The 20,937-nt window shown below is 37.0% G+C and overlaps 1 protein-coding gene across 1 annotated transcript in view; it reads right to left on the minus strand.

Annotated features, from left to right (window-relative positions):
• Positions 1 to 20,937, minus strand: part of CACUL1 (CDK2 associated cullin domain 1) — a 79,928-nt gene that overhangs the window by 36,832 nt on the left and 22,159 nt on the right. The window contains exons 5-9 of the mRNA XM_015572463.1: positions 13,385 to 13,480; positions 11,043 to 11,145; positions 9,183 to 9,272; positions 5,255 to 5,393; positions 1,870 to 1,940 (exon numbers count right to left, since the gene is read on the minus strand). Of these exons, the coding sequence (XP_015427949.1) occupies positions 1,870 to 1,940; positions 5,255 to 5,393; positions 9,183 to 9,272; positions 11,043 to 11,145; positions 13,385 to 13,480 (499 nt within the window). The remainder of the gene's footprint in view (positions 1 to 1,869; positions 1,941 to 5,254; positions 5,394 to 9,182; positions 9,273 to 11,042; positions 11,146 to 13,384; positions 13,481 to 20,937) is intronic.

Below are 20,937 nucleotides of genomic sequence, written 5' to 3' on the forward strand. Positions count from 1 at the left end.
TCCCTCTTTTGAAACATAATCCAAAACAAATCAACACTCATCTACTCCACAGCGACAACCCCAATCCAAGACACTATCATCTCTCCCCTACACAACCGCAAGTCTTTCTACTAGTCCAGACAAGAGCCAGAGTGATCTTATGTAAAAGCATACATAAAATTATTTCATGCCTCTGATTAAAGCCCTTCAGTAGGTTTCCATTACAGTTAAAAATCAATTCACATTCACTTTCCCAGTCCTATGAGATCTGGTTGCTGTCTACCTCTCTATCCTCCTTACCGAGCTCTGGTCACTTCAGCCACTCTGGTTCTCTTTCTGCCCCTTAGACACGTTAGCACTGTTGTACTGACTATTTTCTCTGCCTGCAATACTCTCCCCTAGTCAGCCAATGGCTAGCTCCTGATCACCTCTTCCCTAGCGGGAATGTCTCCTCCCTGGAAGGCATGACATTACCAGGTTAGCTGGAATGCCCCTCACATATGCCCTGGTCACTCATTCTCTATCCCACACTCGGTTTCATTTTCTTCATAACACTATTATTTGAAATAAACTGTTTCCATGTTTATTATTTATCTCTTACATTGAAGCACAAACTCTGTAGAAACAGGAACTTTGTTGCCTTGTTCACCAGTACCCAGAACAGTGTCTAGCACACAGCAGGAAATAAGTATCTGCTGAACAAGTGAGCAAATAATTCATAAACAGCCTCTACAGATTATTAAAATGCCAGCTCAAGTTAATTATTTTCTGCTTCTCAACAATCTTAGTCCAGGCAAGAGCCAGAGTGATCTTTTGTAAAAGCAAAAATAATTTCCAATTTTCTTTCTCTGGTTTTTGCTCAAGACTAGGAAAAGAAGACCTCCTGCGGGGCTGGGTGAGAAGCCTTAATGACGGGCAGGAGAGCCATGAAGGCCCCTTGTTCTTCTCCCGGCTGAGCACTGAGAGAAAAATGTGCATACGTTTAGCATGAGCTAGCCTCAGGCAGCTTAGAGAACTCTGCATGTTAGGACATGAAAACAGATATTTTAATGCCACTTTCCAAAGATCTCTGTTGTGAACACTATACAAAGCAGCTGAGTGTCTTACATCATTACTATTTACACTGGTATTGTCACAGCAGCATTCACCAAATAGTCTTGAAACAAACAATTATTGCTGACCAAAAGGAAAATGTAGAATTTCATATCTGGAACCTCACATTCCCAACCCCCAAACGCCAAATGAAAACTGAACATGCAGAAAGTAACAGGAGAGAAACACAGGTGTGAGAATGACAGGAGGAAAAAAGGTAGCGGAAAGGCTGCCGAAGACATCTAATGCGGCAGCAAGGAAAGCTGTACGCTGCGCTCCACACCAGACCCTTCTACTGAAGGGAAAAGTTCCATCTAGAGTCACCTCTCAGCTAAAAGACCAGTACCCCTACCTGCCAAGCTCTACTTGGTTTCAGAAATTCAGGTACCAACTGGATTGGTTCTTTCAGATAGAAAGAACATCTTATTTGCCCTTAAAAGCTATTGAGTAGCCACTTTGAGGAGGACCACAGGCTGGTTTGAATGAGATACTCCATCTCGGGGCATGCACGTTAGATGTTCCCACATGAGCTTATCTTCTGTAAAGCAATATGACAACAGCAGATACCAATCGGTCTTCCCTGACAATCATCAGTGCAATTATGCAGGTAGCAGATAAAAAGAAAATGTTGCTCTTAGTTTATTCGTTCATTCTAGCTTTGAAGTAAGTCCACATTGTATTTCCATGCACCTGAATATTTCACATAACTCCAGCTCAAGTGAGCATCTGCCCATTAAATGCAAAAGAGGATATATTTACAACACTCACACATTATTTCGAAATATTTCAAAGACTTACTCTGTGCCATCCACATTAAAGCTGTGTACTGCCTATTCAGGACTCCGTACATCATGTAAGTGGAACATAATCTTAAATGAAAAAATAGTTTGCAAAGCTGAACAGGAATCGTGGTTGATAAGGCATCCTATCCTATATTATAAAGAGCTAATATGCTAATTAGACCAGAAGGCAGAATGACCTTCCAGAAGGACCAGTGGGTGGGGCTGAGGGGCCGTGAGGCAGCCAGGGCTGCGATGGGCGGAGCCCCTTGCACAAATTTTGTGTATCAAGCCTCTAATAAACCATAAAATGACTGCTCACATCAGAAAAGCCAGCAACAGAATTCTTGTTAAGATAGCCTGTACTATATTCTTTGTTTTTTGTTATTGTTTTTTTTGCATTGGTGGGTGCAATTTCTTCTAAAATAATTCTAGCCAAATACTGATCAAGGAAGGCATCACAGCTGGCGAGGCAAAACGTGGAACAAGAGCTGGAAGTGCAGGCAGACTCCCTCCCAGCAGCTACATGGAGGGCGCTGCACATCCCTTCTGCCAGGCTGGGCCAGCGCAGCAGTGGGGCGGAGTGAGTCCAAGAAGGTGAGCTTGGGCAGGGCCTACCTACTCTGTGCTAGGCACTCCTCAGAAGAATTTTTGAGGCAAACCTTAATTCTCATAGTAAATATGTAACGAATTGCTAACTTAATTCTAGAAATGGCCCAATTCAGTCTGTGAAATAAAGCATTTTAATTTTGTCACCTCTGGAAAACTAACATTTAAAAATTTCAGGCAGAAGGTGTATGAAAGAATTCCACTAAGAGAAACAAAAAATCCAAACTCAACTCCAAGGCACTTCCCTGAATATGATCAACTTGGCCTTGGCAAATAGTGCCATGTTAGTCCATGTACAAGAGCAATGTTCCATGAAGCTATTTGTGGAGTCAGTTACTCATCCCCAGCAAATTTTACAGTCCTGCAACCTATTGTCATATACCAGTTCCAAAATTAGGGTTAGGAAATGTCTCTGGATGTGTTTAAATAGTTGCCCACTCTGCGGAAAGGTAAATTCAAGGTGCTCAGAGAAGTCCACGAGAGCTTACTTCCTAAACTGGTTCACAGAGATAAAAGTTTTCAGAAGGCTATTTGTTAAAGAGACCAATAAGTTCATCTCTAAAATTAAAAGCAAACACTCACATAAAACATGAATATAAGCATAAAAGACTTCAAATTTATGGTGATTTCCCCCCACATATTATGGGGGGAGAAAGGGGAACATAAAAGGTACACTCAGACTATTCTGCATTTATTTTTAAATATGTAAGGAAAAACTTTAAACTAGAATTCAAAACACATGAGCCAGAAAAAGAAAAAACCTGACAAAGTTACACAAAAATAAATAAAAACTTCTACATAACTTAAAATTTAAAAAAAAAACAACAGCATCATAAGTAAATCAAAAGGCAAACAAAAAAATAAAGTCTTATCTCAGGCAAAGAATCAATCTTTTCACTATAGAAAGAGCTTCTAGAAACAGAGAAAAAAACAACTAATAATCAAATAGAAAAATGAAAAAAGGACATGAACAGGAAGTTTAGAGAAAATGAAATACAAACATGAAACTATGCTCAGCCCTCACCCTTAACAAGAAATGCAAGTTAAACCAACCCTGTGAGGTTGGCAAAAATCCCAAAGTTTAACAACATACTTCACATGCAAGGCCATGAAGAACAGGCACTTTCAAACTCAGCTGGTACATATGCAAAACAGACAATCCCCTATGGAGGGCAATTTGGCAATATTAATCAAAATTACAACTGCTTTTACTCTTGACCCAGCAATCCCACTTATGGAAATTTACTCTCCAGATATACCTGCAACAGGTATAGAATTATACATGGACAAGGCTATTCGTTGCAGCATTCTCTGTAATAGCAAAAGGCTGGAAATAATTCAAGTGGCCATCTACTGGGGACTGGTTAAATAAGTTGGAGTACAGTTACAAAATCGAACATGTAAGAAATGAATAAAAATCAAAACTATTTTATATTTTTTGTACATTAAGAAAAACACTGGAAGGAATCATAAGAAATTTTAAAAAATGACTACCTAATGGGGTGGGTGTAGATAGGGAGACAGGGGGGGACAAACCGCTCAGTGTGTATTTTTTATTCTCATTTTGATTTTTGAACCACACAAATATATTAGCTCTTTGAAAATAAGTAAAACTACTATGGCATTACACGGCCTCATTCTGTGTATGAAAATAATACTGCTGTTAGAAATGTTACAGTCAATGTCAGGAAACAGGTAACCACTGAGCATCAGAGAGAGAAACTAGCTGTTTACGTTCTACTAGTATTTCCCACTGGCCTTTCCTTCCCTAACTTGCTCTAAGAAAGTGGTGTTTAGAGGCCTATCTAGCCATACAGCTTCACGGAGCCTTTCCAGTGAGAACTGGCAGTGGTTACTCAGTGCCCCCACTACCATATGGGCATAGATGCCACCAGGACAAAATGGGGGGAAATGCCAATCCCTGGGTCAACAAATTATCTGCTTTATTTCCTAACCTGTGCTGAAACCACAGACTTGGTAACAGTGGTCTTGGTCAAGACCAATATTCTGAGATTTAATTTGGCCTCAATGATCAACTTACTACTACGTGTGGTCACCACTATGCCTAATGAGGGAACCAGCTGTCTTCCTTCCCACAACTTTCTTCCTTTAATGCCATGGATCCAAATAAAAGAAGATAAATAAAAATGTAAGTAAAGAATAAGGATACCCTTCAGTGATGTGGTGACATATAGGGTATTTTCCCATAGGAATCACAAAGTTTTTATATAATTTATTTTAGTTGAAAAGATGCACTTCGCAAGATTTTCTGGGTTATAGTCATGATACGGAATTGTAAATTTTAGAGAAATTAGTGACGTGTATATGTTAAAACCAAGGAAGGCAAACATCCGGCAACATTAAAGAGATACCTTCTTTTTTAAGAAGAACTAGAATTTAGGGCAAAAGTGAAAATAAGAAAAAGAGAATCTAAAGCCTCTTTACACTAGTTTAGTCATAAAAGTACCTATAACTGATCATAAAATTTCTATAATGCTTTTCCAAATGTTCAGAACTAATATGAGGATCAAAGTTTGAAGAGCTCTTGGAGGCTGCCAGCTAACTGCCCACCCACTGAGAAATAGCTTCTTCAAAATCCATTTAGTGAAGAGCAGCTTCCATAAAATCAAAACGCAGCCTCAACATTCCACAGACGTAGGTAGCCTACCTCTTCCGGGAACAGCTTGACTCTTAGACAGTTATTTCCGTCTAAGAACCTTGGCATCCCTCCCCTGCCAAGCCAAACTGGCCTAAGGAAACTGATGTTATTTTGTCACAAAGGGGAAAAAACTTGCCTCATAAAACCATTCTGCATAAGTTCTCTTTGAAGTTTCTGATCTTGAGCAGCATATTCAGAAAGTTCAGATTCCACCGCCGGAGGGAGAATATTTGGAATAAATTTAGAAAATAGAGTTGGAGCCATCTGAACCCACTCTGTGAGGGAAGGAAACAATTCATTAACAAAATCATAGAGGCAAATTAAGTTAAATATATATTAAACCAAATTTAGGTGCAATCCCATTCTGATAAAGAACATACAAGAGGTTAAATTTCCTTTCTAAAAAGAATTTACAGTGTAAAGAAAGCAGATGTTTTTACATTTTGCCACTATAACAAAATTTAATGAAAATCTCTAGAGAATTTTAAATGATCCTTATCAAAACTTATAAACGTGAGGGAAAACATGAACAAGATAACTTAAGAATTCTGAGTGGGGGGCAATTGGAGGGAAGAGACTTGGTGGGAATTAGCCCTATAAAGCATTTGTTAAGATGGCTGGGGAGGGTTGGGGGGCAGGAGGGAGAGGGGTAAGAGATCAACCGAAGGACTTGTATGCATGCATATAAGCATAACCAATGGACATAAGACACTGGGGGATAGGGGAGGCCAGGGGATTGTCAAGGGCAGGGGGAAAAAAAGGACACATATGTAATACCCTTTGTAATACTTTAAGCAATAAAATAAATAAATAAATTAATTAATTAATTAAATAAAAGATGGCACACTGGACCAAGAAGAGAATTGTGCAGACAGTAATAAGTAGACATATAAAAAAGAAGCCCACAAAAATGGATGGGAAATCAACATTTAACAAGTGGGCTGGAGATAACTAGTAAGTACTTTTGAAGAAAGACCTATTTGACCCATGCTAAATACAGCAAATTAAATATATGTAAACAGTAAAAGAAAATAATTGTATTGTTATTTAATTATTTAAAAAGATAAATGATCAAGAGAACAATCTAAAGAAAAACATTCAGAATAAATAGACAATAGAGAAGCCTAAGGAAATATCTGCATTGGTGATTAATTCATATTTTTATTATGGAGCATTTTTACAAATCAGTTAAGACCAGATAAATGAAAGACAGGAATGAAAATAATTTACAAATAAAAAAAATAGAATAAAAGCCTTGTTAATATTCACAAAAACTCAAAATAAACACAATCTCTTCCCACTGCTCACTGAACTCTAACTGTAAATAAGGAGCACCTGGAGCAGGTGTGATGAAACCAGCGCTCCTTGCTGGTGGCCCTCTGAGCATTGTTACCCTTTTGGGTTCTTTTAATCTGACCTCTTCAAATGTTCCCTCTTGGAAAACATCTTAGCTGTGTACCTCAAGAACCATAAAATGTCAAAGCTCTATTTATTCCAGTGAGTTCAATTTAAAAATAATAATCTGAGTAAATGTAATTCTAAATTTGAAAAAAATTGCACTAATGCTGTGCAATGCTGAGTCAGATAAGTAAAAAATTCAACAGAACAGCCAAGTTAGAGATGGTAAAAAAAAAAAAAAACACCAAATAAATAAGGACCACAAATTACACGGGTCAATCCACTCATCCCTTGTTCAAACTCATGGCAAAATGTTCTCAACCATTTCCTTCCATCTAGCTTATCTCAAACATGGTTTAGAAAGTCTCAATACAGTGCTCAGGGGAACACTAACCAATCAGGGTGAGCTGGCAGGAATCAAACAGACCTGCCCTTTTATGAAACTCCACGTAGTCATTAAAATATATATGAACAACAACAAAAGTGTGTGTATACATGCAGAAGGGCAGGATGGCATGGCTACAACTATTTTCAAGCTGAGCTTCTAAAGACCAAATGAAAACACACCTAAAATGATAATAGTCATCAGAATCTCCAAGGATTAGGGCCCAGGAATCTAGAGTTTAGAAAACCTCCTTGGTTGATCCAGATACATTCATTATACAAAGATCAGCATGTGAGAACCACCGTAGTAAAAGAAACTTTTACATTTAAAATTCAACTTTTACTGACGATTCTCAGAGGGAAGGGGAAGAGGGCAGGAAGAGATTAACCAAAGAACTTATATGCATATTAGAGGCCCAGTGCACAAATTCGTGCACCAGTGGGGTCCCTTGGTTTGGCCTGTGGGATCAAGGTGTCCCAGATTGCAAGAAGGCACAGGCCAGGCCGAAGGACCCCCACAAAGTGCATGATCGGGGCTGGGGAGGGACACAGGAGGGCTCCAGGGCATGTACGGCCAGTCTCACTCAGTCCCAATTGGCCAGATCCCAGCAGCAAGCTAACCTGCCAGTTGGAGCATCTGCCCCCTGGTGGTCAGTGCACGTCATAGTGAGCGGTTGAGCAGCCTTAGCATATCATTAGCATATTAGGCTTTTATTATATAGGATATGCATAACCCATGGGCACAGACAATAGTGCGGTGAGGACCTGGGAAGGGGGTCAATGGGGGCAGGGAACATCGGTAATACTTTAAAAAATAAAGATAAATTAAAAACTCAAAAATGAATAAATAAATAGATAAAATTCCACTTTTAAAATATTTTAACCTTAATCTGTTAGGTGAATAAAACTGCTTTAATAAACCAGGAACAAATATTTTCAATAAAGAATTATTTTTAAAAAATAATAAAATAAACCATGAACACAATAGGCAAGACATGTAAATGTCAAAATATGTTTACTTGTATCTCAGAAAATGCCTAGGGTTACAAAAGGCTAGTCTGTGATACAATTCACCTTTTGAAAAGGACAATTCTCAAATACAGAATTCTCCTCATAAATAGTATGAATCCTGTAAGAGCTCAAACTTAGATAAAATAGCATTTAGATGAACATGTAGCTATGAGTCTTTCTACCCATAGTGATTACTTTCATTCTGCAACTTGTTACTCATGCTAAAAGCCAGAGCTTTTATGATAAAGCTAAGAAGTAGAATTTAGAAATTTGTCAAACTGCACTTGGATGCCTTCCAAACTAAAATAAAATAAATCATTCATAACCTAGTGCTAAAGGACAAATCCATGAGCCATTTCATCACATTTAGTGAAATGAAATTCAAAATTCTGAGAAACTACAAAAAGAAAAACATCAGTTTATTGGACACATGAAATAATATATTTTTGCTACTTTATATATAATTACTTTATACACGTAATTTGTTTAAAAATTATGGAGAATGGAGCAAGACCTGGTCAAATTTAAGTAACATTAAATTTGAATACTGTAGAAGTCACTAACTGTTTAAAGTAGAAAGAAGTATTTGCCATCATACTCTACCTCTAGTATAATTTTCACCAAGTTTCCATTTTTAGCAAGCTAAATTCTGACATATCTTTTAAATTAAGCAAACAATCAAGCCACCAATTAAAACAACCACTGAATAGTAATAACAGTTCATATTAGTATGCTTATTATACTATGAGGCACTGTGTTAAACAATTTAGATCAGGTCTTATTTCATTGAATCTTCAAACGATAAAAGAATTTCACAAAAAGGTAATTAAAGTAGTCCCTCTTTCCCCAGGGGAATACCTTCTAAAACCCCCAACTGATTGCTTGCAAGTTATGTAAGAGGCCAAAGAAGATGGAGTTATGAATTTATATGTCTATGCATAGTATCTGTAGTGTGGGACAGAAGTAAAGGAGAAACTCCCTAACAAAAAAGACAAAGATTAATGCCAGACAGGAGAGTCAATTTTATCTAAAGTGTCTCCTACAAATTATTTCTTGTACTTGCGTTGGCTTTCACTAGAATAGAGATAACTGCAACTGAGTCCTGAGTTTACATTTCACAATGATGAGTATCTACTCAATATTTTTTGCCATAACAATCCAAATACCATTAGGCCTCAGAAAACACAGGGAGAAGCAACACTGTCCTGCTGGGTAGGCATGGAACTACCACAAACAAGTCCAACCCCAAAAGAAATGATGCATGAGTTTACCTGGTCGGAGAGTGTACAGGCCTTTCACAATATTTGCCATAGTTGAAGGTGTGACCTGAAATGGTGTTGACTGGGCTTCTAAAAGTAAAGCTGAAATAAAAAGATAAAATGGTATATAAAAACAATGTAACACTTCTTGTCAAGGTTTCTCTTTCTATTACTATTTCTCCCAAAGATGGAAGAGTAAGCAAGTGCAAGAAAAGAAAGGCCCAATAGGACAAACCAAGAGTTTATACATTAAAGATTGTTTTTAAATCCAATGCAACAGAGCTCGATCTAACAAGTAAATATGTACAAGTCTGTTGAAATACTAATGGAAATTACTCAACTCATGGAGGTTCTGAAACAAGTAGACCTTTCTAAAAGCACTGGTATTCATGGTACCTAGTGAGTAAGCTGAAAGTGCTTCCTATTATGTTCCTGATTCAAAAAATTTACACTTGGGGGATGAAGTGTTCTGTAATTCTCTCAATCATTTCTCTTTCCCCCAAATTACCATAGTTGAGGCTCTTGGAATTTTCCTGAAAGACATATTATTGGTAATTTCAGTAACTACAATCACAGAGTCAGACTGACTCAGAGAGTCAGTACTTCCCCAAATGCTACAGCTGTATGTACTTTTTTTTTTTTAACTAAAGGTAATGGCAAGAGAGATCACGCTTGCTCATCCTTCTCACTTCCATAACTCTAGTAACCATGCAACCCTGACTGAACATGACAACAGAGTCAGTTTCCTTTCAGGTTATCCACTGCAGGACAAAGATTTTATTAGAACATTTTTAAATGGATAGAAATAATTCTTCTAGGTAACATCATTAACAGACACAAACAAATTCCATTATTTAGTGGATACAAAAGATAGTCCTGACACAGAACAGTTCATTTTTAATTTGTCTAAGACCTGCAATTTACTAACCAAAATACTCCATAAAACATAGCATAATTTTACTGTATGTCAGGGTTGTAAAATTGGACAAGCTGTTTCCTTCTGTTCTTGCCTTTTTTAAAATGGAAAAGCCATCTCACTTGGCCAACAATGACCTCACAGTTTCAAACAGATGTGAGTTACACTGAATTTATATGAAGGCCAAAGGTGCATTGTTGAAGTTTATCCTTTGAATTTTATCATCAGTAGACAGTTATAATTTTGAATGGCATAGATAAATTTTAAAGAGACAAATGTAAATTTAAGCACTATAGGAAATGTTTTCAAAATATAATGTTTAAAACTGAAATTCTAGCCTGGCCAGAATGGCTCAGTGGTTGAGCATTGACCTATGAACCAGGAAGTCACGGTTCGATTCCCAGTCAGGGCACATGCCTGGGTTGTGGGCTTGATCCCCAGGTGGGGATGTGCAGGAGTCAGCCAATCAATGATTCTCTCTCATCATTCATGTCTCTGTCTGTCTCTCTCTCTCTCTCTCTCTCTCATCTCTAAAATCAATAAAAATACATACTTTTTTAAAAAAACACAAAAAATGACAGAGCCAGATGAGGGAAGGGTTTTTGCACTAAAGAGTAAAAATCAGGGAGGATTCTGTGCTACACCTCAAAGATATCACACCGAACTCCTTCTAGAGTTACCAGTAACAAAGTCAGGGGCGAACCCTTTGATAATATTTACTCCATTGTCCGAAGGGGGAGAGGTAGCAAGTGTCAGGCCAGATATGAAGGCACTGTCCAGCAACGGGGTCAAGCAGCTCCAGCTCACTGGATGATCTTCAACTCACATTTTCAATTCCTCATGGCTCTCTCTAGAGAACTGAGCTTCAACACCTTCTGCTGTGCCAGTGCTCTCTGATCAAAAATTATGTATATCATTGCTAGTGTTATCTCACCCCTATAAGCCAAAGTACTTACGCATTAGGCTGTAAATGTGCTTTTCTGCAACATGTTCCGTAAACAGCTTTATAAGGTCATCTTTTAAGTCTCTGTTAAGTTTTGTTTCGATGTAAAACTTATTCTGAAAGGGAAAATAAATTACTTTTCAGTGCATCATTAGGGGAAATGATCAGTCTAAAACTGAAACACTAAAAATAAATTATTTTAGAAAACAATTCATAAAAGCATCAAGCAAAACATAAAAATGCAACATCAAACAACAGATAGAAAGCCCTGCCCTATTTACGTGTCTTTCTGGCATGGGGGTGAAAGCACATAAAGATGAAATGCAATGAACCATACACCTCCAAAAGAACATGGGCGATACCTGACACGACCTGTCCTAGACAGAGATGATGTACAGACACATGGAACCACTGTGTGACAAGCACTTACCATGCCTTTTGAAAGGTCCCCATTTATTAGTGACCTACGCTGAAAGCAGGTATTGAACGTGCACTGCTGACTCCCCAACATACGCTCCATTCAATGCTTAGCCATTCAGCCTATGGCATTCCTTAGAGATGGTCTCTGGTTCAAAGATAGACCCATGACCCAAGATAGCCCAATAACTGAGAGAAACCCAGGCTCAAGGGAAAAGTATCTTACAGTCATCTTACCACCATGAGGAGAACATGGTGTGTTTCAAGATGTTGTGTACAAAAGAAAGAAAACAGAACCTGAGTCCTTTGTGACACTTAAACCACAGATCCAGCCAACCCTGAAGACTGCCTTATATCTGGATATCATTACAAAAGCTAATTCTTTCCCTATTTAAATCACTTTGAATCAGGCCTTCTATTTCTGGCAGCAAGAGCATCCTGATTAGAATGACTGACAAGTCACAAAAGATTGAATTTGTTCTTGTGTAAATGTTAACTCAATGTCTAGGAATGGAAAATGAAAAGAGGAACACTACCAACGTGCTGATGCTCGCAATTCTTAACACAAGTTTTATTTTTCTCTTTAAAAAATTATAAAAATAATATGCACATGGTCAAAAATTAAAACCATGCAAAAGGTTACACAAGAAAAACAACTGTCCCACAGCCAGACACTCTGTCCCCTTCCCAAAGGTCCCGTCCTACAGTAGGGACGACACTTTGTATAATCTTTCTAAAATACGGCTTACGTAACATGGGGATATACTTTTTTCCCTAATAAAGAAGAAAACACTTGCTAATGGAGAAATATTACACACTGCTTTGTATCTTGCTTTGTCACCTAATGTCTCTTAGGGAAGATTTTTCTCTAAAATAACATGGACATGTTATTTTTTTTAAATGTATTTTATTGATTTTTCACAGAGAGGAAGGGAGTGGGATAGTTAGAAACATCGATGAGAGAGAAACATCAATCAGCTGCCTCCTGCACACTCCCTACTGGGGATGTGCCCGCAACCAAGGTACTGCCCTTCACCCGAATCAAACCTGGGACCCTTGAGTCCGCAGGTTGACGCTCTATCCACTGAACCAAACCAGTTAGGGCGACATGTCGTTATTTTTAACTGCATATTTTTCAACTGTAATTATCTTCAATAAATTACTTAAATAATAGTCTCTGCTGATCATAGAAACTCCTCCCAGTGTTCTGTTTTGGGTTTTTTTCTAGTTGTTAATTTGTGGTGTTTTGTTTTTGTTTTTGTTCTTTTCAGTAAAGTATATCTTATGGAGAGTAAATAATAATTTTGAAGACTGGTATAAAACATGCAATCTCTATGCTATAGAAAATAGGACCAACCTAAACATCCCATACCTTAAATCTAATAAACAAAGAGGAATTGGGATAATGATTTTACTCATTGAGAAAATGAGCCGCTCCATTCAATAGGAACACTAACATTAAGATTCTACAACTTTAAATATTTAAAGAGGGGAAGGACTAATCAACAGATTCAACAGACTACAAATTATACTCAAGGCATAATTTTCCAAATGAAAGAGATCATCAGAATGGAAGCAAATTTTATTGTTCTATTTTTTGATAGAATGACTTACTTGGCATTCATGATTTTAGATACATGTCTTAATTCTCTTTTTTCTGAGGATAAAACATCTTTCTTATACATATTTATTTTCCAATATCTTCCATTATGGCAGAAATAAAATAAATGCTAATTGGGTGGTTACTGATATTAATGCCTAATTATCTACATAGCAATGTTTTTTATGTAATTTTAAAACGGAAAATTCTTCTATGCCAACACTATCCAACATTCCTAAAATAGATTATTTTCCATTTCTACCATAACATATAGTAAAAGAAAAATAGAACATGCTTCCCTCTCGATACTCAGACCAGTAAACCAAGCTCTAACTTACCATGTATATGAAAAGAGGCACAATGCTCTGCAGTGCTCCCATATACTGTCCAAGAGCTATGTTAAATCTTTCAATATAGACATCTGGAGGGCTGGCCTGTGAGAAAGAACAGAAATGTGACCACTCTGGGAAACAGGTTTAAAGACCTTCCATCACCATCTAAAATGCAAAGGGCTCTTCTTACAAGCTTAGAATATGTATAGGGATCTCTCCTAATTCAGCTTCCATTATGGACTACTTAAACGTTTGGTGCACACTAGTGCTTTTTTTAACATTTTCTTAGTCTTCCTAACTGTCTGCAAATTGAATGTTATTTCCACTTTACATATGAAGCAACTGGGGCTCAAAATATTTAGTCCCTTGACTATGGTCCCACAGCTAAGAAGCCCAAGAGCTAAGTCTCAAACTTTGGTCAATCTAAGTCCTTCCATCTACTTACATTCATTCCTACAACCTTTAGAAAAAAGTTCACATTTCCAATTTAGGGCACACTGTTTACCTCCTTCTGTTCATATTCTGCTCTTCCTCTTGCACAGCCCAGCACAGCAAACATATGGAACTACTAGCAGTTACCAAGTATCAGTGTGCTGTCAGGCTTCCTTGAGTATTTTCTACTTGAACAAAGTCTTTAACACACCCCCTCGACAGATTCACCTGGCTACTTCTAGTTATCCTTCAAGATTTATCAGTTCCTCATAAATATCTGGGATATATGGCCTATCAACAAGGCACCATCACACTTATTCACTTCTCCCACTGTCCCTAAACTTCCAAGTCCTAGGAGGGCAGGATTTATGTCTTATCTTTATATATTCAGTGCTGACCACAGAGCCTGGAACATAGTAGGTATACAAAAAGGCATGTCTTGCAAGAACAGAGCTTTACTTAAATCTAAATAAAGTTTTACTTAACTTGTTGAAATCTAACCTAGCCTTTTTAAAATCTAAATTATTTTACTTTGTAACAAGGCTGTATGACATTACACAATGCATTTAGTACTCTGAATTTCAATTTCCATACATATAAAATTAAAAAATACTAATTATGCTACTTCTAAGATGTGCTTAGATTTAAAAAAAATACTGTGTAAATATTACAAGCATATGCTATATTTGCATGTGCAAATATTATATATGCATATGCAACTAATAAGTAAACTTAATGAATTAACTACCCATTTGTCAAGTACTTCATAATAACCCATTAACCTTATTAAAAGCATTCCTTATTAACTAAAGAAACTGGGGAAATGGTCCTACATTATGGGCAAACTTTTAACTATAACTAATGAACAGAAACACATGCAGTACCTTTCTCTAAAGTGCTTCAAAGAACTCTAGAAATGGTATTTCAGTATTCAAAGATATAAATTTTAGAAGTATTATTTGAAAAAAAATCTGAAGAGTTTTTGCATTAAAATAATTTTCCCTTTCCATGAAAGGACACTATTTCAAAGTTAAAAGCATGAACATTGATCAAAAGCCATACTTAACAGCAGACAGAATAAAAAAAATTGAATTCCTTAGCTATTCTTTTCAAGAATCCCCAAAGGTTATGAGTAATAAAAAGCACTTTTTGTACTGAATCAAATGTCAGAACATTTACTTAGCTTCCACATTTCATGCAGCACTTATTCAAAACCTTTTAAATGACAGGACTATAAATTATAACAATCTCCTAAAATAAATTTAATCTCTTTACTAGGAACCTAGAAAAAAAACTATTTTTAAAAACTAATCAAATGATTCGTCCTTAAAACTTAAATTCAGTATACTTTGGGCCCCACTGGGAAAACTGCTACCTATTTGATTTGCGTTATTTCAACATGAATATATTTGGCTTGGACATAAAATGAAATTTTTTACCCTTGAAACAAGCAAGCTTCATTTTCTTCTCAAACACGAAAAAAACAAGCTGCCAGAAAAATAACTGCTTCTCCAAACTTGCTCCAACTTTTCCTAACAGACCTAGATTCCCGGAAATGTATAACATGGATGGTTGGAGGGGTGTTTTAAAATTTGTTTTAAGGAGTAATACAGTCATCTGGTTTAAAATTCAAATGAGTTCAAAAAGGTTTAGAGAACGTACCTTTCACTCCTTCCTCACTGAGCCAACACTTAATTCCTTTATATCCTTCCAGAAGTATTTTATGTATATACAAAAAAACAAGTATCCCATTTATACCCCTTTTTGACACAAATTCTAACATACAATCACACTGACCTGCAATCGTTCTAAAAACGTACCTTGGAAATTGTTTTATCCTTGTGGTTCTCACATATTTTGGGCTCAGGACTCTTACACTCTGAATTATTACATATGGCTAAAGGCCACCGAATTGGACACCACAGATGTAAAATGCAAACAAGTTCCACAATTTCTTATTTATATCCCTCCTCTACCTACACCCCATCTCCATCCCACCAAAATGAAACAGAAAAAATAAGACTATGTGCTTTTATGTTCACAAAAACATTGTTTTCTTTAAATAATGACTTTTCCATGTTAAAATGAGATAAGGAAGAAAAAGGATCTAACAAACACTACAAGGGCACTAACATCCATCTTTACAGAAGTAATGCACGTTCGCTAAAATTTTTAAGTTAAAAATGCAGTTATAGGAAAATAACCACTACTAACATTGGGTAGATAATTACCATTAACATGTTCTTCTATTCTTGTGTCAGTGCGTGTAACCAATGTGGAACTCCATTATTTTGTAATCTGCTTCTATCACTCAGCTACATATCATCACTTACCAGGTCAAGTATACTTCTACAACATAATTCTAGCAACTCTGGACACACCATTGTCTATTTCATCAGTCCCTCTTCATTAGATTCTTAAACTGTGATTTGCTGTTTGTGTTGCCCAGGTTTGCCTGGATACTTCTAGCGCAGAACACTTAAGGGGTGCATATGTGAGTAGTAGCTTCAGCAACAACACAGTCCTATACTTAAACATAAGATGGCACCACTCCGAGCTTAAGAGCAGACCAGCTTTGGGATCAATGGTTCTTCGATAGCCCAGTGACTCTCAAAGACTGCAACTCTTAGCTCTCCAAATCGTCTGAAGAATTTGTAAATGACAGATTCCTTTGCCACACTCCAAAGTCCTGACTCAAAAACTTTCCAGAAGGTATATTTTTAATGAGAACTTCAGGGGATTCTTTAAACAGCTGCTCTGGCAGCTGTTCAGCATTTAGAAATGTCCACTTCAAAGGAAAGAGGAGCTCTAAGGGAAGGAAGTCTAGAGAATTCAAGAAAAGGTTGAGCAGTAATTACCATGCAACACAAGGCATTGACTGCATGACAGTAGTGACAATTTAGCTGCCAATTATACTGAAATCAGTAAAAATACAATACACTAACATTTCAACATTAGTATTGAGACTATAGGTGAATTTTTTCTGTAAATTTAACAATTTCTTGACTTATCAAATTCAGTGATTATAAAGTTATTAAAATAGAACAGTGAAGTGCCTCCTCCACTTAGAATGGGAAAATTCATGAGAGAACATCAGTCCCACACTTATGATTCTACTAGAGACCCGGTGCATGAAATCTGGCCTGCACCCTCTCCAATCCAGGACCCCTCGGACATCCCTCTGCCAATCCGGGACCACTGGCTCCTAACTGCTTGCCTGCTTGATCGCCCCTAACCGCCTCTGCCTGCCGCCCTGATTGCCCCTAACTGCTCTCCCCTGCCGACCTGATCGCCCCTAACCACCTCTGCCTTGGCCCCCGCCACCGTGGCTTTGTCAGGAAGGACGTCCGGAAGATGTCCAGTCTAATTAGCGTATTACCCTCTTATTAGTATAGATTTTTTTTAAAAAGTCTTGTTAACCTACTACAGAATCTATTTTTTGACCTGAAGTCTCTATATTTTCCACATGCCCAACCAAGTGAAATGAATTCTAAACAGTGACAAGTTCCTCTAATGAAAGAAAAAATACCCAAACTGCTTCTCCTTTGGTGATGGCAGCCATAAAAGCTGGCAAGAAAACCATAGGAGTTGAATGAATCATTAAAGGCCAAGTGTGAGCTAACAGCACAAATCCCCCAGAGCCTCACACAAGGAGAGTCCCCACCCAGTCGCCAGCTCTTTTCCATGGGTTTCCACTGGGTCTTTGAGAGATGAGTGAAGGCAGTGAAAGAGATGTGAGAGCCACTCTCTGTGGCACAGAGGTGCCAAGGTTTGAGGACGGGGCAGAAGTACCTCAAGAAGCCCATGCATGCCCTGCACCCTACTGGAGTTGAAAAAGTGGTGATTAGCTGCCAATGGAAGACATAAACAAAAGCTGCAAGTACCCTGGGCCCTATTCAGATACAAAGCAAAAGTCATTTGCTGAAGGGAAGAGGTGACCCACCTACACCTGATGACCCTTCTCTGATCTAAGGCAAAAACTGTCTACTGCTAGAGATCCTCCTGCCCTCCTGTCACCAGCAAAGGTCAGTTACCAAAAATTAAAAAACACCAAAAAATCGCCCTAGCCCGTTTGGCTCAGTGGATAGAGTGTCAGTCTACAAACTGAAGGGTCCTGGGTTTGATTCCGGTCAAGGGCACATGCCCGGGTTGTGGGTTCAATCCCCAGTAGGGGACATGCAGGAGGCAGCCGATTCTCTCTCATCATGGATGCTTCTACCTCTCTCTCTCTTTTCCTCTCTCTGAAATCAATAAAATTATATTTAAAAAAAGAAAAGAAACATCAAAAAAATCAAGAAACTATAACCCAATGTCAAGAATTAAAGAGTCAACAAAGCCCAGATGCAGAGGCCTACATCTGTCTTTAAATTAACTCTGATTAATATACGTAATGACCTGGCAGAAAAGGTGTACAACATGCACAAAAAGGTGGGGAATTTCAGCAAATTGAAGGTTTTTTTTTAAGTCAAATGGAAATGCTAAAAATTCTGAAATTTTATTTTAAATCTTTTAACATTAATTCCTATATTACCAAATATGACTTTGGCATTTTGGACACACAAATGAACCTGATTGCTCTCTCAAGGATCCTTAATATTATTTTGAGTCAAACTAGAAATTTCTTTTTTAAAAACCTGCCTCTACATGACTAACTTTAGCAAAACAACGTATAATACGCTTTTAGCCTAACTGGCTTATTCCATGACTTTCCAGAACAAGAGCATTCTGCCAATGGACAGAAGTGTGAAGGCTCCAGAAGCAACATAAATTACTCCTGAGGCTGACAAAGATGCTAACATAAAAATGGAATTCCCTCCCAGATACATCTGACATTCCATTCTCACTCCTGCTGCGAAGGTAGTGTTTCCATAGTAGACTATCCAAAAAATGGTAAATTCTATACAAGGTAAGTGAACCACAGGAGCCTTAGGCTATAACATACATATTAGATGCTCCTCAGATAAGTTGTAAGAATGCGTTTCTAATTAACGGTAACAATAAAGAAGTCAAAGGGAGTCCAGAAGGCACATCTCTCTTAACTCTCAAAGTTAACTGCTCCTATTATTACTACTAGTATGATATGGACATTTCTTCCTCATTTATTTCTAAAATACGACTTTCCACAGTTTCCAAATAGCTTAAATAATAAACTGAATCAAAGTCTAGCCTCTGTAATCCAGGATTCCTTCAGCTTATCCATATAACAATGACATAAATCTAGGTTCTAATCCTAGTTTTTAAACTGACTGGCTAGATGACATAGAGCAGTTACAAAAGGCCCAAGAATTACTTAATACAGAAAATATCCAAAGAAGTCGGGTGGACGAGGATAACTTCTCACTTTCCTATATACTTCATCTCTTAACACTTGGCAAAATCTACCACCTTAACCCTATTTGCTTATTTTTTAAAGAAAACTTTTTCCTTGTATCTTTTCCAATTTAGGAATATAACTGTCTCAAAACAAAAAGTTTTAGAAAGAGCACAACTCATAATTGTATTGTGTTCACTGTGACAATAAACAACAGCAAAGAACTGCTCTTTAAATGATCTGACTCTCTTGCTCATCCCGAATTTCATTTTCTGAGTTCAGGATGCTGTTTGAACTAACCAAGTAGATGGTTTTGGTAGTCTCAGCTGTAAGGCTAACAAATGCCATATATCAATTAGTAAGTACCTTTATAGATTTCTCCTTGGGATCTGGCATTATGTTAAGCCTATGAGGAGAAAACACCGTCCCTTCCTTCAAAAGATAGTAAACTTATAGGATGCCTCACTGGAAAATTTTGAGACAATAACTTTGCTGTAACAACTGCTTTTAATCAAAGGCTAGTTTTGATTAATAAATAGATCTCCAAATAACTTACTCAGAAAAAAATTTCAGTAGAACATGCCTGTGAAGAGTTGGCAACAATGTTTATTTTACTAGAAATCTATGTAAAAAGAATAACAGGCAACTTTCTTATTATCTAAAATCTCCCTTACTCTAGCAAGGCATAAATACCGTATTTGGGGGAATGAACGTTTTTAAAAATACTCTTTAGTTCAACAAGTATAAATATTATAGCTTTTAAAAAATATCCAAGTTGAGTTATGCTGCCACCCACCGGACAAAACAGAAATAGCAAAGCAACCCTTGCTCTGATTTTAAACACCTAGAGAATCTGGCTCAGTTTGTTGGCAATTTGGAGGTGACTCTGAACAGTGAATCAAAGTTAACTAATACTGACTGATTGTGGTTTATTTTCTATTAATTTCCATTAATATAATAAATAATAAACTGGTTTGAGAGTCAAGTTACATTTAATTCAATCAAGATATATTTATCTTTAAACACATAAAAATACTCCTTTTTTATTAAATGAAAGGTTAACATGTAATTAGTTAACTTCTTTTTCATTAAAATAGTTGACAAATACTCATTTAAACTATTCTAAATTCAGTCCTATTTGAGAATAAAAATTGCAACATTTTCCTTTTCCACCTGTGATTGTGGTCTGTCCCCCTCAGGATCCTGAACTCAGGTTAGTCCTACTAGTTCTATTCCTAACACTTTAATGTTACCATCTCAGCCGGGAACCAAATCTCTGAACACTGTTTATTGGGGATAAACTATTGACAAAGAAACTGTTGCTAGTGGATTCCTAACTATAAAGCTACTGGATCAAAACATCAGAACATTTTCATTTGGTAAAAGTAAAAATATAGTCTCAATTTAATAAAATGCATTAACATACACCAGATTTATCAACATTATATGGGGAGAGTATGTCTCACAACTGCTCTAATGACTTCCAAATTCAGATGTATGCAAAAATAATAAAAATGTGGAAGTGTCATTTAAGACAGTTTTAAGAGTGCAGGATGTTATTTATATTCATCAAATTCAATTACCCAAATGGTAGTTGGGTAAAACAAGATATTCTAAATATTGTAAATTCTAATATTTATTATGTCAATCAAAAACAACCCCCAAAATCTCAGTGACTTAAAATAACATAGCCTGGATAAACAAGATGTGGTATTTATAATAATAAAAGCATAATATGCTAATTAGACCAGACAGCCAGACAACCTTCCAGACATCCTTCTGGATGAAGCTGGGGCTGTGAGGGTGAAGAAAAGAC

The sequence above is a fragment of the Myotis davidii genome, unplaced genomic scaffold (assembly GCF_000327345.1).
Source record: "Myotis davidii unplaced genomic scaffold, ASM32734v1 scaffold72, whole genome shotgun sequence".
Classification (NCBI taxonomy): Eukaryota; Metazoa; Chordata; class Mammalia; order Chiroptera; family Vespertilionidae; genus Myotis; species Myotis davidii.